At 42.3% G+C, this 17,526-nt stretch overlaps 1 protein-coding gene across 17 annotated transcripts in view; it reads left to right on the top strand.

Annotated features, from left to right (window-relative positions):
- ttyh2 (tweety family member 2) overlaps window positions 1-17,526 on the top strand; it is an 85,657-nt gene that overhangs the window by 48,943 nt on the left and 19,188 nt on the right. For all 17 annotated transcript variants that reach the window (XM_051939332.1, XM_051939327.1, XM_051939323.1 and 14 more), the window contains exons 4-5: window positions 899-1,119; window positions 8,975-9,070. In XM_051939332.1, coding sequence (XP_051795292.1) covers window positions 899-1,119; window positions 8,975-9,070 — 317 coding nt within the window. The remainder of the gene's footprint in view (window positions 1-898; window positions 1,120-8,974; window positions 9,071-17,526) is intronic.

Genomic DNA, 17,526 nt, shown 5'->3' with positions numbered 1-17,526 from the left:
AAACAAAAAAACAAGAATTAGCAGATTTCCAACATTCAGACAGTCCTCAAACTGAATCTGTGATCTGCACTTCTGTCTGTCAAAAATCAACCAAATTTAGTCTGAAATGTGTTGTTACTTTAAAGTCAGCCTTTTCTGCATGTCTCATTAAAAAAAAAAAAAAAATAAAACAGATTGTGTCAAACATCTGCTCTTCTTGGCACCACTGAGAAGCTGTAATTCCTGTGACTCAGGTTGTGTTCACACAGAACAGAGATGGGACAATGAAGAGACTGAGACCAAAAAAAACATTTTCAGCAGTAAATATGCACAGCTGCTACATATGTATACATGTATGTATGTATGTATGTAAATATATATACATATGTATATGTGTGTGTGTGTGTATATATATATATATATGTATGTGTATATATATATATATACACACACACACATATATATATATATATATATATATATATATATATATATATACACACACATATATATATATATATATATATATGTGTGTGTGTATATATATATATATATATATATATATATACACACACACACACATATATATATATATATATATATATGTGTGTGTATATATATGTGTGTGTGTATATATATATGTATATATATATGCACATATATATATATATGTATATATATATACACATATATATATATATCATTCATGTGTATTGCAGTGAAAAATGAGCCCATAGTGGATAAAAATGCAACAGAAGCAATAAACAGAGACAACCTGATGGGGGTCCAAAGGGTTAATGAGATTTCTAGGAGTTCATGAATACAAATATTGAGTTTCTTTCTCAGTATTATTTACTTGCTAGCTTCCATACTGCAGCTGGACTTAGTATTCGTCTCACATCCACGTCTTGTCCTCCAGGTGACGGGCACCATGGGTAACATGAAGAGCAGCCTGCACCAGCACCTCGCCAGGCTGGACGAGATCTTCGCCACGCGGGGCGACTACGTGCAGACCCTGCAGTTCATGCAGCAGATGGCCGACAACGTGATCAAACAGCTGCTAGGTCTGCCCGACTGGGAGGAGGCCAAAGTGGACCTGGCATCCATCGCTGATCAGACGGCCAACATCGAGTACTACAGGTGAGGAGCAGACAGGAGCATGTTCCCAGCTGGGTGGTCAGAACTTAGTTAACGTGGAGGGAAGAAGCTGCATTTTGGTGTTTATCTGGGAGAGGTTTATTTGTAAGAACATGAGCAGAAACAGCTCCAGATCAGGACTGACTGATGATTCATGGATTTTATCTGTAAAAGGGATCGACCGATATGTTGTTGTTGTTGTTTTTTAAGACCGATATTGTACCGATTATTTGTAATCAAGTAAGGACGATAACATAACTGTACAAGGGTTTTCTAACCATCAGTGAGCCTTTCAACACCATTAGCTAACATAATGTAGCATTAGAAGACAGGAAATGTTCCTCTGTACCCCTATGGAGATATTCCATTAAACATTTACAGCTACAATAGTCATTTACCACATTAACTATGTCTGCACTGGATTTATCAGTCATTTCATTCTTTTCATTGATAAAAAAACTGCTTTTCTTTACAAAATAAGGACATTTCTAAGTGACACCAAGCTTTTGAACGTTGGTGTAGATTAAATGTAATATTTTAACAGCATGTGTTAGCAGAGAACCTGTTATAGACTTCTTCATTAATGAGGGTGACTACGACTGAAAACACGAAATAGAAATAGAAGAGATTAAATCAGGACGCTATCAATTGTTCTCTGTTTTCTTAATCTTTCTCTATTCTGCCATTCTTATTTTCCACTAAGGTTCATCTTAAAGCATTATTAGTTTTAATTTCCCAGACTCTTTCAGGTTTATCTGCAGCTGCCTTCTAATTTAGCCGCTAGCCGTTAGCATAGCCTTAGCCACTGCAAGAGAAGCTGGTTTTCCAGTTTGTGGTGTTTTTTGTTCCGTTTATGGTGATTAGTGACATTTCTAAGACCACAGAGTGAAACAGGCAGAGAGAAGAGCTGCATCAGAGCTGAAGTAGAGCATTTTATTTATCAATAATCACCCAATAAAAATACAGATACCAGTGATGATAAAATGTCAGATATTGACCTGGCTGATAATCAGTCTCTCTCTGATCTATAAATATAATTTCACGGTGCAAACACACTGATGATCTCAGGTTTGTTTCATCGCTGAGCACCACTGAGCGATCAGAGCGTGCTGTGGAATCGATAATTCATGTTTAAGTCGTTAAAGTCTCCACGTAACGACCTGAACACGTCACATGATATTTAGCAGATGAGATGAAACTGTGCGGTTCCATGTGTGTACTTTACACTGATGTGTCTTAGAAAAACTCCCCCTGCAGACGCTCCTCTGTGGGACGTTTGAAAACAGAAGCATCCCATTAAATCTGCAGCGATCGTTGCATCAAGCAGACACTAATGATAAAGAACAGCAGCTAACTATGACTGTATGTTTAGAACTGTTATCCCAGCCTCGTCCCATTACTGCTGAGCTCAAACTCTTCTCATCTCAGAGCAGAAACAGGCCCAGAGCCAGTCCTTTCAGCTCTTATAAAGGCGTAGTTGTGTTCCTGCAGTAAGGGACTGTCTGCTGTTGTCGGTATTGATCTGTAAGGTGAGTCCTCCGTACCCCATGTAGCCGCATGCTAATAGAAACGAGCTACAGCCAGATGATGCAAGCTGTTAACCGACTCATTATCAGCGCCTCACACCAGCAGACAGTCTGGACGTGGTCGGGCCACTCTGCTGCTTCTGATTGGACTCATCAGAGCTGAGGTGTTGCTGTGTGGCGTTTCCATGTCGCAGAAATATTACAGCTTTAATTGTGACCCAGAGCTGAAATCTTTCTGTTCTTTCAAGTCACTCTCTAATTTTCTCTCAGATTTGGATGTTGACAGCATTTTCAGTGGAAACCCTGAAGCTTTGTAACGTTCAGGTCCTTCCAGGTTCCTCATTCTCTAACAGCTTCTTTAATAGCTGTGATATTTGCTGCTCAGGAATATTACCGCCATAGAGGTTCAGGTTTAACACTGCTGTGGCTTCATGATTGTCAGTACTGGCTCTGTATTTTCTTTTCCCTACAGTTCTAACCCTCTGAAGCCCAACATGTGTTCGTTCTGCTCCTCAACCAGCTAGAAGTAGTGAGAACTCAGACACGTACTACTGTACACTTTAAGGAACTTAAAATGCCATAAAACATAAAAATCAAAAGACGAAAGTAGAATTTCTTCATTTTAAAAAACAAAAATCCCAAATAAATCACCCTATATTCAACATGTAGAACATTTTTCCAGCAGGTGTGACTGATACCGGAACATAAAGCCGATATTTTCCATGTTTAGTTTGTTTCTGAGCTCGTCTGCTCTGGAAACACATCCTGCAGTTCAGCTGAAAAATCCTTGATTTTCTTTGTAGCGTGACTGCTGGTCACAGCAGAGTCAGTCACTGCTGAGAAACTCCCAAATGTTTCATTTTTCCATCATCTGTCCAGCTCTATCCTTTTATTGTTGGCTAATTTTTAAATGACTCATTTAGAATACACTAATTTTGATGAGATATCACGATTTTCAGCTTCGACTTGGATGATTGTCCAAACAAAACGGCAGATGAATAATTCAGGGACGTCTGAAGATTTAAAGTCTGACTGTTCTCTGTTTTTATAATCTCTGGTTCTGATAAATTGAGTCATGCTGATGATGTTTTTTAAAGATAACACGTCTTTCAAAGCTGCCAATATTAATGTTTTAGAGGGTTAAACAGGACTTCATATCAGGCTTTTAGGGTTTTATATCTCCTTGATAATATTTCAGGAGGTCCTCGGTGTAGGACGTCATCGACCTGCAGCGTTTTAATGGTTACGTCAGAACTGGTTACATGGAACTATTTGATGAGTGGAGTGGATGAATACGTCGTCATGCGGCGCTATCAGACGGCTTTGTTTCATTCTCTGATCGTGTCTTTTAAACCTGCCCCAGAGGGTTAAACAGGATTTCAAATCAGGATTTTAGGACTTTCTATTTTCTAAACTACATTATCCTGTTATTCTGAGTTAAATTGTGTTTCTTTTCTCTCACTTCTCTAAGTTAATATTATGAATGTTATTACTTTGTTTTCCATTAAAGGCCTTGCAGAGTGAGAACTAATGCCCACAGAAGGGATAATGGAGGTTTCTGATTAAAAATGAGTGACTGAACCTGTAAATTATTAATAAAGTGCTTATCAGCGATACGTAAACAGAATCTGGCTCCAGATTGGAGGCTGACGATGACCTCTGACCTCCCTGAAGACAGTTTCATTCCCATTGTTTTCTTCTTTCTCTAGCTCTGACCTGCTTTCTGCTGGCCCACAGTTTCTTTTGTATCAAACATGCATGCAGCCCCTCCACCCCTCTGGATCCATGCTCTGCTCACTTAGACTCTAATTGGATTAGGCTGACACAGACAAACACTGAGGCGGTGTCACCACAGAGCCTCCCAGCCGATGCCCCAGCCGATGCCCCAGCCGATGCCCCGGCCTCGGGTAGCGTTCCTGCCAGAGGGCAAAAGATGAAACGAGGAGAAAATAGCATGGAGGTGGTGGAGAAGAGGAGGAAGGAGGCTGAAAGGGAAAGAGGAGAGAGAGATGAAAGACAGTGACAGAGAGGGGGAGGAAAAAGGAAGAGATGTGGGAGACGGGGGAGACGGGGGATGGATTCAGCAGAGTGATGGAAACACAGGTTGATGGAAAATAAAAGAAATAATGGAAGCGAAACCCAGAGCGCACGGAGCGATGTAGAGGTGATGAATGATGCACAGAGAGGATGGATTGAAACATTCATGTGGATTTGTCTCCATTCATCATTAACCATCTGGACAGCTTCTCTGTGTCCGGCCTCCATTCACAGAACAGATGGTTTCACAGAGGAGGGCAACTGGACCGGGGCAGTTACCTCCAGCAGAGGGCGACTGGACCGGGGCAGTTACCTCCAGCAGAGGGCGACTGGACCGGGGCAGTTACCTCCAGCAGAGGGCGACTGGTCCGGGGCAGTTACCCTCCAGCAGAGGGCAACTGGACCGGGGCAGTTACCTCCAGCAGAGGGCGACTGGACCGGGGCAGTTACCTCCAGCAGAGGGCAACTGGACAGGGGCAGTTACCTCCAGCAGAGGGCAACTGGACCGGGGCAGTTACCTCCAGCAGAGGGCAACTGGACCGGGGCAGTTACCTCCAGCAGAGGGCAACTGGACAGGGGCAGTTACCTCCAGCAGAGGGCAACTGGACCGGGGCAGCTACCTCCAGCAGAGGGCAACTGGACAGGGGCAGTTACCTCCAGCAGAGGGCAACTGGACCGGGGCAGCTACCTCCAGCAGAGGGCGACTGGACCGGGGCAGTTACCTCCAGCAGAGGGTGACTGGACCGGGGCAGTTACCTCCAGCAGAGGGCAACTGGACCGGGGCAGTTACCTCCAGCAGAGGGTGACTGGACCGGGGCAGTTACCTCCAGCAGAGGGCAGTTACCTCCAGCAGAGGGCGGCTGGACCGGGGCAGTTACCTCCAGCAGAGGGCGGCTGGACCGGGGCAGTTACCTCCAGCAGAGGGCGGCTGGACCGGGGCAGTTACCTCCAGCAGAGGGCAGTTACCTCCAGCAGAGGGCGACTGGACCGGGGCAGTTACCTCCAGCAGAGGGCAACTGGACCGGGGCAGTTACCTCCAGCAGAGGGCGGCTGGACCGGGGCAGTTACCTCCAGCAGAGGGCAGTTACCTCCAGCAGAGGGCGACTGGACCGGGGTAGTTACCTCCAGCAGAGGGCGACTGGACCGGGGCAGTTACCTCCAGCAGAGGGCAGTTACCTCCAGCAGAGGGCAACTGGACCGGGGTAGTTACCTCCAGCAGAGGGCAGTTACCTCCAGCAGAGGGCAGTTACCTCCAGCAGAGGGCGACTGGACCGGGGCAGTTACCTCCAGCAGAGGGCAGTTACCTCCAGCAGAGGGCAGTTACCTCCAGCAGAGGGCAACTGGACCGGGGCAGTTACCTCCAGCAGAGGGCGACTGGACCGGGGCAGTTACCTCCAGCAGAGGGCAGTTACCTCCAGCAGAGGGCAACTGGACCGGGGTAGTTACCTCCAGCAGAGGGCAGTTACCTCCAGCAGAGGGCAGTTACCTCCAGCAGAGGGCGACTGGACCGGGGCAGTTACCTCCAGCAGAGGGCAGTTACCTCCAGCAGAGGGCAGTTACCTCCAGCAGAGGGCGGCTGGACCGGGGCAGTTACCTCCAGCAGAGGGCAGTTACCTCCAGCAGAGGGCGACTGGACCGGGGTAGTTACCTCCAGCAGAGGGCGACTGGACCGGGGCAGTTACCTCCAGCAGAGGGCAGTTACCTCCAGCAGAGGGCAACTGGACCGGGGTAGTTACCTCCAGCAGAGGGCAGTTACCTCCAGCAGAGGGCAGTTACCTCCAGCAGAGGGCGACTGGACCGGGGCAGTTACCTCCAGCAGAGGGCAGTTACCTCCAGCAGAGGGCAGTTACCTCCAGCAGAGGGCAACTGGACCGGGGCAGTTACCTCCCGCAGAACACACTCAGGTGACAGCAGGGTTCTGCTGAGGTGAAAAGAAGTGGGACAGGCTCCCCTCCTGGGCGCTCTGCTCCATTTCTACAAGTCCTTGTTGTAGGTTTTTATTACATTTATGCACCCATACGTACTGAAGCCCGACCGATGATTAATTTATAGAGTAAGAAAGTCCAATATTAACACACATACTACCGTTAAGTCACATGGAAATGTCCTTATTTTGTAAAGAAAAGCAGTTTTTTCAATGAAGATCACATTAAATGAATATGAGTGACCCCATACCTTTCAACAGTAGTGTACATTCTAGTGTATTTTTTACTATATTTTTCCTATATTGTTTCTACATTTCAACTATATTTTTGCTGTATTTTAACTATATTTTTACTGTATTTTTACAATGTTTTTTTCAATATTTTGATGTATTTTTGTATATTTTACTATATTTCTACTGTTTTTTTACTATATTTTTTCTACATTTCTGCTGTGTTTTTTCTAATTTTTTCTATATTTTTAATGTATTTTTACAATATTTTTACTGCATTTTTACTATATTTTTCTATATTTTTACTGTATTTTATTACACTACCATTTAACAGTTTGTTGTCACGTAGAAATGTTTTATGTTTTCCGTAGCACTCGGGGTTCATTCCAGAACGTTTTCTGTGGATGTTTCTTTATTCTCCAGTACAGTTTAATGACAGCAGTTATGTACATGATTGTAAAATCAGAAATAGTGCTTCCTGCTGCAGTATTTGTTACGTTGAGTTTCAGCTTTGACTACTGGTGTTTTTACCCCAAATTCACTGATCAGCTGTGTGATCTAAAATGATGACTGCTTCTAGCTTTGCCACATTCTACGACCTTTAGCTATTAGCTTCATGAGTACATTAAAAAATAACATAAAAAGGTCTTGAATGTTCTCTGCTGGTGCATAATGCAAACAGACTGAATAAGTGATGGAGGGTGTTGTTCTCTGAGTGCAGCTTTAAGGCTAGAAGGTCTTTTTATTCCAGTACAACATGATTGAAAGATCAAAATAGTTCTGTTTTGATGCTCGCTGGAGAAAAATATAGTTGGACAAACAACAGAGGTCAGAAACTGAGAATCAAGTCCTGACTGGTGGAGAACAAACTTCCACGGAACGTATGAAGAACAGGTCAGAACCTCCAGCAGCAGAGTGAACCGTCATACAGCAGAACAGAACAGAGCTTTTCCTAACATCACCTGTACATAGCTGGGTAATAAACGGCTCTTTTGTCACCAATTAACTGTCTATGGATAAAATTACATATGTAGTTCTTAGTTTTTGTATTTCTGCCTTAAATTGTCCTCATTGTAGCTCTACACTATCACTGCCTGTAGAATGAGCACAGGGATGTTCTTACTGCTGCTCCAGCACACCAGCTCACCCATAGCTTCACTTACACTCTGTAGAACTAGTCTGCTACAGGAGGAAAGTCCTAATAATAATGATATTACATTTTGTTAACATAACGCTTTTCTGGGCACTCAACAGGAAGTAAAAACAAAAACAGTCAAAAGAGAGCAGAAAACAGTGAAACATTAAAAGCAGATTATTGTAGTAATCGAGCCATAAACGTTCAAAGTGGAAACCATTTCTGAAGGATAATGATACGGAAAGTTCTACTCTGCAGGTTGATGGGTTTACGTATGAAACCCTGATGCTGTTATTTATTACTTATTATTATTTAGCTTATTTTATTTTATTCTAGCACAGCAGTCTCCAACCTTTTTTATTTCCCTAACTGCCACTTTCCTACAGACGGTCATCAGCACAGAACAGATAATAATGTTTTTATATTTTTTATTGCTAAATATCCATTTACTTCCTCTTCTGTTTCTCCCTCTTTTTAAAGAAACTCTCCAGAGACGTTTGTTTTTCATGAACTTTTGCTGGACTTAGACTGACGGCTTCATTTAAAGGCCGACATGAAAACTGACTGAGTGCAGGAAACAAGCACAGACGGAAATTAAAAGAAGATGATCTAGTCATTTTTCAAAGTAAAACACCTCACAGACTCCGCCTGAAATAAAGATAAAATGTTTAATCTTCGTGAACCTAATGAGCCACATCCCAGAACCGGTCCACGGTCCGGTGGTTGGGAACGCTGGTCTAGCAGAAATAAAACCAAACACCACATGGATGTTAACATAAAAACGCCATTTTCACTGGAGGGGTCTTTAAAGTGAGGGTTAGGGTTAGCTAATTAGCTTTGTTAGCTGGAGTTACTGCTTATGTTCCTGCAGATAAATACTGTTTTACTAGCTGAGTTGTTTTTGCTGCTGGAAATGTTGGTCAAACTGCTACAATACGACCTAAATGTACTAAAGCTAGAGCTGAACCCAGCAGCGCTTTAATTTTGTGCTGTGTGTGTCTGCAGGTGGTTCAGCTACCTGCTGCTGCTCATCCTGGACCTGATCATCTGCCTGCTGGCCTGTCTGGGGCTGGCCAAGCAGTCCCGCTGGCTGCTCACCACGTGAGTCCAATATGTCCTCTGAAATAAATAGGACCATTTACAGAAATACGGCTGGGGTTTTTTTTTTTTGGTTTACAAGAAAAGCAGAAAGACATTTTACTGTACAGAAAGAAAAAGGAAAGACGAGCAGGATGTGAAGAGAATGAACAGACTAAATCACAGCTGCCTGAGAGCTTCAGGAGAAACTAAACGTGTTCATTTAGCTTTTGTTGAAATTCAGATTCTCTTTGTCCAGATGTTGTCGCACAGCTGCACAAAGCCTATCAGATTATTCCTTCTACGTTCTGATGACAGAAACAACCAAACCTCCTTTAACTTCATGTAAAGATCCACAGCATTTAACCCTCCTGTTGTCTTCATTTACAGGCGGCAAAAAGATATTGCTCTCCAGTCTCAAAAAAATCCAAAAATTCAGCAAAAAATATCCCCAAATTTATAAAAAAAAAATCTTGCAAAATTCCATAAAAATTTCCCTTAAAAGTTTTATTTAAAAAAAAATCCCCAAATTTGGCAAAAAAAAATAGAAAAATATAAAAAAATAAATAAAAATCTTCCAAAAAAATCCCACAAATATCTAAAGTGATTCCATATAAATCAGTAAAACTTCCAATATTTTCTTTAAGAGCAGTCAGAAAAAAATCTGCCAAAATTTTGGTAGATTATTTTTCCTGACTGCTCTTAAAGAAGCATTTATTTTATTTATATTTTTCCACTAAAAAAAGGTTGAAAAGCTTCCCAAAAATGTTGAAAATGTGGAAGTTTTCATTGTGAAAATGTATTTTTTTCCACATTTTCAAACGTTGAAGCTGGTCAGTTTGACCCACAGGACGACTCCACGGCTAAGACGTGGAAACTTTGAAATACTGGAAGTTCTTTTATTATAGCTCATCCACATGTCATTAACCTGATGGAGACAGTTTTTATTTGGGAGTGGGAATAATCCTGGCAGTGTGCATGAGAATCAGCTAACAGGCAGCACAGGAGGAAGAGATGTGATCAGTGTGGAGTAAAACATTACATGAATTAGTGAGTCGGTGTGAACAGAAGGAGCTGGAGGCACGGTTAGCTTCTCTTCCCATGAGAACGAGGACGCTAAGCAGCGGATCAGATCCTGTACAAACAGCGAGCCTGCTGTATTTCACCGTTTGCCTTTCAGCGCTGCCAGCAGTGGAGGAACTTGCTCAGAGTGTTGCCGTCTGAATGGCTTTGCTGTACAAATTAGACGGGAGCGAAGGCGTTTGATGCTATCAGCGGCACAACTTCCTGACGATTGTTGTTCCAGTTTAACACTTGACCTGCTTTAAATAGCTCTGGAACTGCATTGGATAAGAGGCACACATTCTGCACATCGGATCTCCGGAGCTTTGGCTCGACGTGTGATTAAATATTTAGCTTTGTATTTTTAGCCGTTTTTTCACTTGAATATTTTATTAATTTTACCTTTTATAAGTGACAAGAAAACAGAATAAATAATAAATAAAGGCATATGGCAGGTTTTCCAAATCAAAACCACACATAGGGAAGAATATCTCTCACAATAATAGAATGAATTTATTTTCTAGTTTGACTTTTAACAGTTGCTGTGACTGAATTATGACCTAATAAACACACTTTGTGCAGAAATATGATGCTCATGTGATGCCTGAACACAAATGCTGCTCTGTCAGTGGATATTTCTGCATGTTTTTTTATTTTCTGTGCTGTAAAAGGAGCGTTTTGCTGCTTTTCACGGAGCATGAAATCCACCCCGGCCCGCATTCATTCAGCCGAGCATCCTTCTGTCCGTCTCAATCAGTCAGTTCGGGGTGTGAGCAGCGCTAAACTTGGCCTTGTAACCAGAAAACCCGCCTCCCCGTCGCCTCGCTGCTTCTAACCCCCCCGATGTGCTCACAGGATGAGTCAGTGTCAGGACTGTCTGGCTTCCCAGGAGACGCTCTCTTCCATGCGAGTGGAAGTTGTTAGAGGCAAATTACACTCTGGAGGCCGACCAGCTCTTTGTGGTGCTCGCCACCGGCTGGCTGGGTGTTACCGTGACACTCAGACAAGAAGCTACGCCCACACAGGGAGACACATCCACTAGCTCTGCCGTCAGCACTTTTTATTCCTTTTTGGACTGTTTGTTTTTCCAGACAGGCATGTTGCTGCAGCTTTTTTATGCCTTCAGCGTGGAAAACAAATTTTCCTCCACGTCCACTGCGTTTGTGTCAGAAAACTGGCATGTGGAAGCCTGAGCACATTACACAGCAACTATTAGGTGAATTCAATCTTGAAATGTCATAAAGTGAAGACCGAATCAGCCCTTTAAGAGCTTAACTTTATGGATTGTGAGTGCCGGTGTGTGTCCCAAAAGTGAAGTAAAGGACAGAGGAAAATCATTTCCCTGGATGGCAGAAATCATTAGAGCTGTCAGGAGCAGGGATCTACAGCGAGGACTGAACTGCTGGAAAGTAATAAACAGTTTTACAGGAGGGAGGCCACTGCTGCTCAGGTAACCTTGAAAGTCCAGATTATCAACCACCCAACAGTCTGTGAGGAGATGTAAAAAGTTCAGCAAATAAAGCGTCACAGCCCACGTCAGGTCTGCTTCTGCTCACATGACTCACTGGAACACGGCATCCTTTTACTCATAACGGCCAAATTAAGTTGCTTTATTTTGCTTATATATGTCAGGACTGACTCAGAAAGCTCCAGAAACAAAGAGGCTGACAGTTAAAGCTAAAAAACAATTATTAACTTGAATGTCAGTAGTACTGGGATGTATGCGTGGGTGTTAGTATAAGTAGTGAACTGTTTTTTAGTAAAAGGGAATCCTTAAAGGTGACAGTAGAGAGTGTGGTGCATTTAGAGCAGTGGTTCTGCTTTCTGTCAGGTGTGTTTTTATACTGGGAACACCTGATCACATCTACTGGTATCTGCAACACAAAGTCCACATGTACACACAGGATTGTTTCTTCATCTTTGTGAAAATACAAGAACAGCTGAAGAAGAACATGCCAAATCAGCAGTGGCAATATGAGCTTAACCCGACAACCGAGGTGGCCAATCAGAAGCCTTAATGGTTCCAGTCAGCTATAAACCATGGCACATTCAGTAAATGAGTATTAGTATATGTGTATTAGGGATGTCCATAGATCATTATAGATCACAGGGATTTTTAATTAACTGGTACAGATGTACATCCATGCTTGATTTTGTTATCAGTCCATCTTTCGTCTCATGGAAACCTAAGTAAGCGCTGTAAAATGGCCATTACATGCAGAAACTGTCTTTGTCTGAACTGGATTATTCTGGTGTTTGTCTGCAGGCCTATTAGCCTCATTAAAGTCTTTGTCATGATGCGCCTTTAGTAGCTAGAATCACACAATGGTTTCTGCACACAGAGATACCCGCCTCCTCTGATTAGTGCTAAACAGAGACTCCACCTGGTGTTGTAATCAGGTACTGCAGCTCATCTACAAAACTGGAACTGTGTATTATGAGGAAAATGATATCGACAGATAATAACTATTAAATGACTTGGATTGGATCAGGAGCAGAAACATTTTTAAAAACTTCATCCTCAGCATGGACAGACTCTGACAACTCAGTATAACAGGAGAGTTAAAAGTCCTGTTATAAAATTTATCACCAGCACTATTTTGGCCACAATCAACAAAAACATGATTTCTTTATCAGAAACAAAGTCTCTGTTCTCCCTGTCTACAAGTAAATACTGCAAAGTATCTCTGATTATCTTCACACTGGAAGGAGTTTAACGAAACCTTCATTTCTGTGCCTTAAAACTGTGTTTACGTGTGGACTATAGGTCGAAAGGCACAGAAGTAAATCTATTTTCTCAAACAATACCAGTGTATATGTAGTTAAGGCCAAAGATGAAGACCAGCAGATGAAGGAGGCAGAGTCATCACATATACTGCTGATTTTCACACCAATTAGACTTTGAGAGAATCATAAAACCGCCTCCAATCCACTTTAATGAACACAGTGAAGAAATGAAGACTGGAGCTGCTGTTCCTTCACTGCATGACATGATTAACATCTGTTTACTGCTGCTTTATTTTGGTCCTGGTTCATGTTAGAGAAGTCAACAGTAACATGAGAAAAGACTTGTTTTACTTTATTTAAACATTTAACCAATCTTTTCCTATTTTTAACCCCAGTGCCTTTTTGTTGCCTGAACCAAACCACGAGCAGCTCTGGAAGTGGGTGTACAAAGCAGAGAACTTTGCTTTGTGCACCCACAATCCACCCCCATCATTTCCCTACAGCTTGTGAGCGGTAAAAATCACAACACTTCTTACTCTCACAAAAAAAGAAGTGAATGCCGCTGAAAAATAATCCACCCCTCAATTATGCAGCCCTAAAAATACCTCCGACAACGAAGTCCCACTGAACAGTTACGTAAATGTAGACTGTGAACGCCGATGATGTTTGACATTTACACCCCACACATTTAACTTCAACTCAGCAGGGACTGGGAGGTGATGAGACTAATTTCCCTCCCGAGGGGAATCTAGATTCAGAGCTCACAGGTGGATGCTGCGATGGGGGTGGGACTGTTGAAACGCTGACAGCAGCAGTGGTGAAGCTTTCAAGTTAGCGTCGTGAGAAGGAATGTGACAAAAGAAGGAGTGGAGCGCTGACAATCCATGATCAGAAGGTGTGTTGGATATATGCTGTAGATAGAGGAATATGTCGTGTGAGTGTTGCAGCAAACCAGGGTTGTGCTGTGGGATTCAACTCATATTTGGCAAAGAACAAGTTTTATGTAAATGTAAGATTCTAGTAGACGTTACTAAGAGATGTTGGTCCTGTTGGCATATTTGTTCAGTTTTGTCCAGGACTGTTGGGGAGATACTCTACTGTCAGTAGAGTCACAATGAAGACTCCCACTTTTATCCATGTGCTAAGATAACTGCTCAAGGGTTTTCTAACCATCAATGAGCCTTTCGACAGCATTAGCTAACACAATGTAGCATTAGAACACAGGAGTGATGGTTGCTGGAAATGTTCCTCTGTACCCCTATGGAGATATTCCATTAAAAATCAGCTGTTTACACCTACAATAGTCATTTATCACATTAACTATGTCTACACTGGATTTATCATTCATTTAATGTTGTCTTCATTGAAAAAAACTGCTTTTCTTTAAAAAATAAGGACATTTTTAAGTGACCCCAAACTTTTGAACAGTAGTGTGTGTTTATGTAGATTCTTAGATATGCAGCTTATGGGATGATCAATCCTAAGAGCTTCGGTAGAATGCAACTGGACTTCCCTTTTTAGTTCTTCCAGACCTGTCTTTTCAGAGGGCAGTTAAACACCACTTATCAGGTACTTATAATGCAGTATTGCAGTATCCCAAGAAAGTTTCACCACCGTTAACATCTTGAGTCAACCCTCACCTTGCAGCTTCACAACCATTCACACTTTAAGGAATCTAAATCTTAATAGATCATTAATAGACCAATGGGCAAATGAGTTGGAAATGCTGATGTATCTGGAACTCCCCATTAGTCAGTCAGTAAAAGACTTTTGGATGAGAGGCAAAATGTTCTCAAGTACTAAAAACAGAACTAAAGTTGTCTTCTGTGGAAGCTCTTAGATCGTGGGAGGTTAACGGAGGAGTACATAATTTCACAAATAGCACCAATATAGTGGCAGATAATCCAGATAATCATGAGTAGCTTTTAAAATTGATGTACAGTATTTTAGCTACAAAGGTTTGTTGTTTGCAGAAAATACTTGAATCCTGTGTCATTTCATGTCCAAATTATCTGGTCCAACCAAGCCCTGTGTATTTATGGTGATCCACAGAGAAGTGTACTAGGGCCTCTTTACTTTATTACCATTAACATCTTGAGTTATCGCAAGGCAATTTCAAAGCAGTTCACATCTATGTGAATTCACAGCCATGTGAGTCAGGAGTGACGATATACTAGTATGTATCTGGAACTCCCCATTAGTCAGTCAGTCAGAACTAAAAAAAGACTTTTGGATGAGAGGTAAAATGTTCTCAAGAACCAAAAAGAGAACTAAAGTTGTCTTCTGTAGAAGCTCTTAGATCTTGGGAGGTTAACAAAACATATGAATTTTAACTTATCGTATTGCTAGGTTTGACCAAATTGCAAAAAAAATGCTTGTAGTCATGGTGTCCCACAGGGAAGCATAGTGGAACCTTTTTATTTTTGCACATATACATATATAATTGAAATAAGCGTCCATCACAGTATCCTCAGTGTAGAAACCTATATACATGAAGATGCACTATTCTTTAATATTGAATGAATCAACAGAAGTGCAGTCCAGAGGCTGCAGATCCAGGTCACAGGTTTTTATTTGAAAAAACAACTCAGGATGAGAGGCAGGTAGTTTGATGATTTATTAAAATGCAACTCTTCAAACTTTGAACAGATAGCTCAAAGCTTTGGGAGGATGCTGCAGTTACAGCTGCAGTACATTTAGTCCACATACAGAATGTTCACAAACATGTTATAATTATGCTGTTAGGCAAACTTGAATCAGCCAAAAACACTCATTATTTCAGGAAAGTCCATATGGACGCCACTGTCTTCATAATTAAGCAATTCTGAACGTCGGAAGTCACAATCTGAGAAATGTGCAACAATTCAGACCCATAAACACAATTCAGTATAATGAGGTTCATTCAGAGTCAGTCACTAATGGTCTCTGAGAAGGAAAATCACAAGGCAGAAGTTGAGTGAAAGATGTGATTATTATGACAAGCTAATTGGCGGTGAGTTCCAGGTCTTTCTGCTTTGAGGGTCACGCCACTTTCATTTCACTGGGTTTTAATTAGAAAGTATAATGATAGTCTGCATAATGATGGCACAGCCTCCACTTTCCATATCTTTTCTATAGTTCATAGCAGAAGAGAAGAATCTTCTTCCCACTCTGATTTAATTCACAGTGACGGGACCTCATCCGTCTGCCCTGCTCATCGGCCTCTGCAACTCTTTTCACTTGATGTGCTTTCTGTCAGATTCACACCCGATTTCCCTGCAGTTCTGTGTATCTCAGTGAGTTTCTTCTTTGCCTACCGGAGCACAAAAGTGAACACAGAGGCTTGGAGGAGACCTGCTGCTTCTGAGGGGTGATCTCAGGGCATCGCTGCTGTTTGTCCGATCAGTCAAAGCAGCGAGCATAGTCCAGTATTACACAGCAAACTGTCAGACAGGCAGCACAGAGGTCAGTGATCTCCAATGTTCTCAGGGCCGATGGCTTCTTTAAACACGGCAGAATGAACTTCATGTGCCCTTTGTTATAGTTAGACTTAGTGTGAACATAAGATACGACCAGCTCTGTGAAATCTGAACATCTTATTTGTATTTCACAAGAAAAAAGAATAGACAATGAGAAACAGAAAGTGGCAGACATCCCTGCAGTGTAAACATATGCAGACACATTACTGCAGTTAAGCAGGAAGACAGTAAAGCAACGTTTGCATCAGTTCTGCTTTTGGATTTCAAATTAAGATAAGCAGTGTGTGAAGCCTGGCTCTCCTTCCTATCTCGTTAAGTGTCAGGGATCAGTGAGGGCTCGTATCAGACAGGAAACAAGACGCAGAAAGCATTGAATTAGATAAAGGGCCGAGGGAATACAGAGAGAAAGATCAATGAAGGAAAAAGGACAGAAGGGAGGCTTGTAAGTTCAGCACTGATGCGTTGTGGAATGGATTAGCTGAGGAGGGTGCCACAGAAAATCATCATACTTAAACCTGAGAAAGTGCCACAGTGGTCAAATCAGCAGACATTTATTGCCCTTGCTGGAGATTATTTCACCCAAAGAAACCTGATCAATGGTTGCACCAGCGCTGATAGATATGGACCTTCTTCTGTCTTACTGCACAGACAAAGACAAAAACATCACCACTTCCCTGCCTGGTCACATGGAGCTGATGTCATTTTCTGATAAATCACGGCAGAGGGAGTTTGCTCTCATACAAAAGCCACATCTTCATGTCCTCATGGGTGCAGGAACGCCCATCCACCCAGGGGGCTGTAGTCACATGTAGGTCAATGGAGCGGATAAGCAATGCTGCTCGTTTCTCGCTTCATGAAGCTGCAGCAGAATCAAACCCACGGCAGTAAACGTGACCTCTGACTCGTTCTGTGGATGACAAACCAGTGAGATCAGCAGTTAGTTCCCATCAGTAACATGAGCTGCCGTGAAAAGATTCCACTTCTTCTTTTTGTCTTTGTGTGACTTTCCAGGAATCTGTTGTTTTTTCCAGTATCTTTCCTAAGAAACACCGGAAAAAATGAGAAATGTTGCTCTGGGTAAAGAGCACTGGTGTTGGTGGAATAAAAATCTGAAAATGAAAAATCAGGTGCTTCTCAAGGATCAGGCCAGTGGTCCAGTAGAGATGGGAAAATAATGACTAGTAGTGGAAGCACAGATGATTAGAGGCAGGCTGAGAGTAAAATCCTTTATTA

This window comes from Acanthochromis polyacanthus, chromosome 19 (assembly GCF_021347895.1).
Source record: "Acanthochromis polyacanthus isolate Apoly-LR-REF ecotype Palm Island chromosome 19, KAUST_Apoly_ChrSc, whole genome shotgun sequence".
Lineage (NCBI taxonomy): Eukaryota > Metazoa > Chordata > Actinopteri > Pomacentridae > Acanthochromis > Acanthochromis polyacanthus.
The sequence above is the reverse complement of the archived record's forward strand: the minus strand, read 5'-3'. Positions and strand labels throughout refer to the sequence as shown.